Here is an 8,064-nt window from a genome sequence, read left to right as displayed (position 1 = left end):
CATTTCTAACACTTTTTCTATAATTTCTCTAAAATAGAGAACCAAAATTTAAAATCTATAAAATAAATTACAGTCAATTATAACAAATTCTCTATTTTAGAGATTTCATCCTTAATTATATTATTTAAATATTCTATAATTTTATATTTCCAATACATCTTTCTAAAACATATATATAAAAAGGGAAAAGTCTAAAAAAACATAATAGAATTTAGTGTTTGGAATGTTTAAGTCTTTGGACAATTTTTTTGAAAGAAACAAGTCTTCGTACATTCCAAAACTTATTAAATAACTCTTTGGACATTCCAAAGCCTGTTAGATACATCATTATGATCTATACAACTGGTTAATATAGTAAAATAATGGAAAAAGTATGGAAAAAAGCCAATAGACTTTCATATTTTGAACGATCAAGTCCCTAAACATTTTTAAACCAAAAAAAGCACTTACATTTGTAAAATGAAATAAATATACCAAAAAATACTTACATTTACAAAAAAAATACTTATATTTAAAAAAGATTATTGATGAAATATATTTTAATTAAAAATAAAATATTTTCTGTCAGTGATTTTTCAAATTAAAAATAAAAGGTACATACTGTTGGTGATTTTTTAAATTAAAAAAATAAAAATTAATTTGATTAAATTACTAACGGATTAACGATAAAATTTAACTAAATACATAATTAATAAAAATTCGTTGGTAATCCGTTGGTGAAATGATATCACCGACAAGATTCAAGCACGATCTTTCACATTTATTAACATGTTACTGTGTTAGAGCGTCTGACGGTGGTCAAATTAGCCATCAATTAGATATAAGTAATCCATACATATATACCAATGAACACTAGTGATGAATTTTAATTAATTATATATTTAGCTAAATTTTATCGTTAATTCGTCAGTAATTTAATCAAATTATTTTCTATTTTTTTAATTTGAAAAATCACCAACAAAATATATTTTATTTTTAATCAAAATAAATTTCATTAGCAATCCTTTTACATCTTTTTTTATTTTTTTTTAATTTAAGAAATCATATATGGAATTAATTTTAATTAATATAAATTAATCAGTAATTTTTTTAAAATCCTTTCTTATTTGAAAAATCACTGATAAAATATTTTTTGTTTTTAATTAATATAAATTTTATCAATAATCTTTTTTAAATGTAAGTACTTTTTTTGGTAAATATAAATACTTTTTCGTATATTTATTTCATTTTATGGATGTAAGTATTTTTTGGTTCAGAAAATGTGTAGGAACTTATTTGTTCAAAATATGAAAGTACATTGGTTTTTTTTTTCTCAGATTTTTCCTGTTATTTTACCATATTAACAAGTTTTATATGTTATAAAATGTATCTAACAGGTTTTAGAAGGTCCAAGAAGTTATTTAACAAGTTTTGGAATGTACAAGGACTTATTTGTTCCAAAAAAATTGTCGAATGACTTAATCATTCCAAACACTAAAGTCCATTGAGTTTTTTTTAGATTTTTCTCATGTAAAAATGATATTAATTCAACCTTCATTGGTGGGATAAATAAAAAACTCATTTTTCCCTCATCTCTTTAGAGTTTTAAAAAATTCTCTATATTTAAAGTTTTTTTTATGATTCTCTATTTTAAAGAATAAGATAGATAAACTGTTGAAATATTATAGAAAACTAGAAGGGTACTCGTGCAATGCATCGAGACATATCTTGATTTGAGTGTTTCGTTTTATTCCCTTTTTTTGTCGATATAATACAGTTTTATGTGGTTTTGAGAAAACGATAATGTTTTTATTTTTGTATAAAATATAAATTTAAAAATATTATAAATTAAAAAAAAAATATATCGATATCAATATCAAATTAATCTTTCTAAAAGTTTTTGTCTTTGGTGTAATTTTCTTAATTATAATTTAATTTAAATTTAATAATATAATTTTTTATAAAAATAATAATCAGCGACTAGTGAATGACAACGTGGCATCAGTACTATCAGAATTTCAAGTAGCCTCTCAAAATTCAATCCTGTAAAAACCGATTGAAACCAGAAGCACCAATTCCAAGAATCAAACCCTCACCATGTCCATTGCTTCATCTTCCCAAAGCTTCTTCACCAACGCCCTCCTCTCTACCCCCCATAAATCATATCCAAATCATATCCCCAAAAACTCCATAATCATCTCTTCTAAACATGAAACCCCCGAAGACTCATCCAGGTACCTTCCTAATTTCAATTGCGTGTCTTCTTTCTATTTTCATTGATTCCATTGTTTTTCTCTCAATTTTTGCAGAATCAAAGAGAATAACAATCAACTTGCAAAGCTTGCTTTCATGACAATGGCAGCTGGGGTTTTGACACTAGGATCAGTTGATCCAGCTTTCGCTGCCAAATCCGGCGGCCGTGTCGGTGGTCAGGCTTTCCGATCTGCACCACAGCCTCGTTCATCTTCACCAAGAATCAATAATTCCAGGTAATTTTTCATCAATTCCATTAAATACACCTTGTGTTTCGAAAAATGACTTCATTATTTGTATGTGGTGCTGCATACATAAATGGCAGGACCAATATTTACATAAATCCGAGGGTTGCGCCACCGCTGGTTGGTGGATATGGTTACGGGTGGGGGTGGTCACCGTTTTCCTACTTTGCACCTGGCCCAAGCGTGGCTATTGGCGTGGGTGGTGGTTTTGATACCTTGGTATTGTTTATGCTTCTTGGTGCGGCGGCCGCCGTCGTTAGAAGCTTTTTTCGATCAAGAAACGATTACGATGATGAAGATTAGTGAAACTCTTGTAGAAGAACATATACTTATATTTGTTGAGGTTGTATGTAATTCTTCTAAAACAAAGAATCAAAAGTTAAAATCTCTAAAATAAATTTAAGAGTTCTTTTATTTTAAAGATTTTATAATTAATTATATTATATAAATATTCTATGATCCAATACATTTTTCTTAAATATATAAAATGATATCAATGAAACCCGGCCCGGATGCATGCGGATAAAATGATGTATGATAATCCAATCAAAGAAAATACTAACTATCAAGCTTAGAAATGTTGTAAACAATCAAGAATAATCATAAAACGAGATGGCATCAAAATTGAACAATCAACAATAATATAAGACGAGATGGCATCAAATTTGAGGGATCGCTATATAACATGATTTTATTGAGATTCAAATGAGAATTTCCGTGATTTACGAAAACGCGAAAATAATTCAATAAACTCAAACTTTTTTAATTAATAAATTAACTTATATTAAATATAAATAAATTAATAAAAACAGTGATGTAATTAAGTAATTTTTATTTTAATTAATTGTAATTGTCCCTTTGATTGATCACGTATCCACGATTTTTTTTTTCTGGTTGGTTTTCTTATCTCATTTTCTTCTCCAGATCGTTCATAGTATGTTGACAATCGGAAACCATGATCAACCTAGTGTAACCATAACTTATCGAAACCATGATCAACCTAGTGTAACCATAACCTATCGAAACCATGATCAACCAGTGTAACCATAACCTATCGAAACCATGATCAATCAAATGTAACCATAACCTATAGAAACTATGAGTAATCGTTGTGATAAATGTGTGATTGTCTAACCCTAACCGATCAAAACCATGATAAAGTTGAGTGCGCAAGTGATGTTATAATAGTGATATCACATGATTATCACACCCATATCACAATCACATGATTATCACACCCATATCACACTAAATCGTTTAGTGCATTTCACCCGTAATCATTGTGATAAATGTGTGATTGTCTAATCCTAATTTATCGAATCCAACCGAAATCGTTGTGATAATGTCTAACCTAATCCATCGAAACCATGATCAAATCGAGTGATATTGATATCACATTATTATCACACCCATATCACACAAAATCGTTTAATCGATTTCGTCAGTAATTCGTTGTAATAAATGTGTGATAAACTAATCATAATCGAGTAATTGTGACAAATACCTTTAATAAACTGTGTTCCTTCTTCTTGTTGTTCGATTTTTGCATGCAAACGCTTCTTCTTGATCGATAACTGTTTAATGTTTGATTCCTGAGACTTTACGGCTTATTTGTTCGTTGATTTCTCCTTGAAATCAACTTCTTAATCAATACCTAATAAAGATAAGGATAATCACTATAATTTTGAGGATTATCATGTGATCGTGTTTAAGATTTTATGATATTGATTTCCATTATTACCCTTTTGAATCTCAATTTTTTTTTAAATCCTTTTGAATTTCAACTTTAATTTAAAAAATCTTTTAATTTTAATTGTTATCACAATATGAGGTTAATAGGTTATTCTCGCATTCTCGTAAATCACAGGGTTTCTCGTTTGAACCACCCTCATTTGTGAAAATCCTACAAACCAATCACATCTATCCATTTTCTTGATCAATGGTCAAGATTAAAAGTGTTATATTAGAAAATTAAAAAAAAGAAAAAAAAGTTTCATTTTTAATTAAAAAAGGGTAAAATCGATAAATCACTCATATGAATCTGTTTCACTATATGAAACTGTATTTCATCACTGTCCTCTTCACTGTATGCAACTATTTCACTGAATGAAACTGTATTACACTGTATAAAATTGTATTTCATCACTGTATGCAACTATTTCACTGTATGAAAAACATTATTTCATCACTGTATGAATTTGATTCACCTTATTAATATGTATTTCTTAACTAGATGAACATGTATTTCTTCATTGTATGAATCTGTTTCACAATATTTATTCACATGTGTGAATCTGGTTCACTGTATGAATTTGTTTCACATCATGAAACTATATTAATCTGTCCTCTTCATTGTATGCAACCATTTCACTGTTTTACCGTTTTAAATTTGTTAAACCCCACAATTCATCATGTAAAAAGTAATGAAAAATAATAAGTGATGAAGAACCAGAAGACCAATGAAGACATTAAGGAAGAAACGACTAAGTCTGGAATTCAATCAGAGGACCGATGGACAGTTCAACCAGAGGACCGATGGACAGTCCAAGGATGCGATGGAAAGAGCATTCTCATCGATCCTCTGGTCATCAACACTTAGAATATTTTCCAGCACTTCATCCAAGCATGCAATGAAGATTTGAAGATAAGGATGAAATCATCACATCATGAATGACAGCTGGAGATGACAAGTCAACAGCTGGAATTCGAGTTTATCTCAATATTAGCGCTAGGAATGGCAACGGGCCGAGTTCGGGACGGTTTTTAAAGTCCCCGTCCCCGAAACCGATAACCATAACCATCCCCATAACCGTCCCGATCCCCGTCGGGGATCCCCATCGGGTCCCCGCGGTTTCCCCGATCCCCGTTGGTAACCCGTTAAGAGAAGAATAACCGTTACCCATTTGTTTTACCCGAAACCGAACCCGAACCATAACCTGAACCCGAACCCAGATCTGAAAAAACATATATTTATCAAGCAAAAAATTGGAATAAAAACATAATTAAATAAACCTGTTTGGCTGTTTCTTGGACAACCCATTATCGAAYAAAAACATAATCAAATAAACCTTGAGAAAAAGACAATGTACATCATATCGAGTACATGAATACATGATCAACCCATGATCGATAAAAAACGTCTTAAATTACAATCCCAAAATAAACCAAAGTTTAGACATAATCCAACTAACTCGAAAGACAAATACATAAATTTGCTAGATTACTAACTTGAAACTCCCAAAATGCSAAACTCGTCAACCCAAGCTTTCACTTCCCTTAGCTTCCTATAAAATAAAATGTATGTAAAAGACTAAATAAATAAATATACCATAATCATTGTCCATAGTATTATAATTGTAGTTACCTCTTCCACGTCATAATCATACTCAATCGTACGGCAATATGCTTCGGTCTCATCAGAACAAGTTTCTATAAAGAACACAATGTAGTATAAATAAATAAAACGATTGAAATATTAAATATATAACTAAAAAGAATTCACAACTAAAAACAAATATAAGATTACCTCGTATTTCATTCAATAGCCAACTTTGAGCACACATTAGAGCCTCCAATGTTTTTGGATGAAGTCGACTACGATGTGGAGTTACCAATCTTCCACCGGTACTAAATGCAGATTCCGAGGCGACAGTCGAAATAGGAACGGCTAATATGTCTCTAGCCATCCTTTGAAGTGTTGGGTATTTAAACCCATTTGTCTTCCACCAAAGTAGCAAATCAAGTTCCATGTCTTTAGGCAAAAGTTTCTCTTTCAAATAATTATCCAATTCTGTTGTAATACCAGAATCATCATGTTGGTTGGCAAGTGAAGCAATATTTGATAATAGTTTTTTAAATTCAACCCGATGACTTGCTGAAGACCCTGAACTTAAAGAAGACGAACCACTAACACCTTCGATGTTGTTTCTTACGCCAGGATCACTAAACTCATATTCTTGAAATAAAGTGTAGACCAATTCCTTAAGCTTTTCAAGTTCAATCGCGGATTTGTCTTGTCCGTACAAGACGGGAAAAAGTAACTCCACAAACTTCAATTTATACCGAGGATCTAAAACCGCTGCCATTCCCATAATCCCATGTATAACAGACCAATACTTATCAAACTTCAAAAGCATCTTCTTAGCCATGTTTCTAATAACTTCACTAGGAGAACATGMCCAATCGACCAAAGAATACCTAATTTCACATATCGATGGAAAAAATACATTTGTAGTGGGATACTTTGAACCAGAAAACATTACTGTTACCTAAGAGTGCCAAAAAAACAAAAAACTAAAGTTACCTCATATCAACAAAACAAAAGTAAAGTTTAAGTAAAAATTAGAATTACGTCAATTAYCTCATAAAATAATTGCAATCTATCACAAATCTCTTTAGCAAACTCCCAATCCTGCTGCGTTGGCAAACTTTTATATTGAGACTCTCGTTGGTGTAAGCGTTGAAATACGTCTTTGTAAACTATAGCAACACTAATCATCAAGTAAGTAGAGTTCCATCGAGTCCTGCAATCAAGTGCCAATTTCTTGGTGGATGATATTCCCAATTGGYGAGCTGCTTCCTCAAACTTTTGATCTCTTTTTGGCGATGCAGTCCAAAAGGCCACACTATCTCTGATCCTTTCAATCCCGTCCCCAAGAACAGCCAATCCATCTTGAACTATCAAATTGAGAACGTGTGCACAACATCGCATGTGGAACAACCTCCCACCCATCATAAGTGAACTCATAGGAAGCTTGTCCAACAATATGTTGATTATTGCATCATTTGTGGTRCAATTATCAACAGTTAGTGTAGACAGTTTTCTATCAAGATTCCAATCCAATAAACAATCATAAAGTACATCCGCAAGAACTTCAGATGTATGTGGACAAGGCACATAGATAAACCTCATGATCCGACTTTGCATATTCCAATTTTGATCAACAAAGTGAGCAGTGACCGCCATAAATCCCTTTTTTTGATTGTTAGCCGTCCAYATATCARTCGTAATTGCTATCCTACTAGTGTTCTTCTCTAACATCTTCAATGTCTTTTGTCTTTCAAAATCATAAATCTTTAGTATGTCACTTTTGATGGTGTTTCGAGACGGAACCTTAAACAAAGGCTGAAGACCCCCCACAAACTTTCGGAACCCATGATGTTCTACTATTGAAAGTGGATACTCGTGTATGATTATCATCTCCGCAAGATTTCTTCTTGATTTATCCGCATTAAAAGTATAATTAGAAACATAAGATGAAGTACCATCAACCTTAGTTTGCTCCCCTACTAAGATATGTTGGCGTATATCTCGAACAGGTCGTCTTGCACAAGACTTGAAATGGTCATGTAAATGCCTTGTACCATTTTTCGAGTTCGCTCCCAATTTCTTTTTGCAATAGTTACACTCTGCTTTATCACTACCATCCACTTTAATCTTCTTAAAGTGGTTCCATACTATTGATCGTGTTTTCCTCTTTCTACCCCCCGACTCAATTTCATCATTATCAGAGACATGATTAGTTTGCGTTTCATTTTCAGTCGCTGAATTAATCGCAGGTGATGATCCAATTGGCTTACTTTGTGA

The 8,064-nt window shown here is 31.7% G+C and overlaps 2 protein-coding genes across 2 annotated transcripts; one reads left to right on the top strand and one right to left on the bottom strand.

Annotated features, from left to right (window-relative positions):
- The first annotated feature begins 2,029 nt into the window (after positions 1-2,029).
- LOC112503946 lies at positions 2,030-2,875 on the top strand. Its single transcript, XM_025107917.1, has 3 exons — positions 2,030-2,213; positions 2,289-2,468; positions 2,558-2,875. Exons 1-3 carry the CDS (start codon positions 2,077-2,079, stop codon positions 2,778-2,780), a joined length of 540 nt encoding a protein of 179 aa, XP_024963685.1. The 5' UTR covers positions 2,030-2,076; the 3' UTR covers positions 2,781-2,875.
- A 2,497-nt stretch (positions 2,876-5,372) lies between these two features.
- On the bottom strand, positions 5,373-7,677 carry LOC112503945 (zinc finger BED domain-containing protein RICESLEEPER 2-like). The gene is made up of 5 exons (XM_025107916.1): positions 6,829-7,677; positions 6,004-6,745; positions 5,842-5,906; positions 5,706-5,757; positions 5,373-5,431 (listed from the first exon to the last, which is right to left on the bottom strand). Exons 1-5 carry the CDS (start codon positions 7,675-7,677, stop codon positions 5,373-5,375), a joined length of 1,767 nt encoding a protein of 588 aa, XP_024963684.1.
- Positions 7,678-8,064: the final 387 nt, after the last annotated feature.

Source organism: Cynara cardunculus, unplaced genomic scaffold (assembly GCF_001531365.2).
Source record: "Cynara cardunculus var. scolymus isolate 2C unplaced genomic scaffold, CcrdV1 Un_Scaffold_4197, whole genome shotgun sequence".
Lineage (NCBI taxonomy): Eukaryota > Viridiplantae > Streptophyta > Magnoliopsida > Asterales > Asteraceae > Cynara > Cynara cardunculus.
The sequence above is the reverse complement of the archived record's forward strand: the minus strand, read 5'-3'. Positions and strand labels throughout refer to the sequence as shown.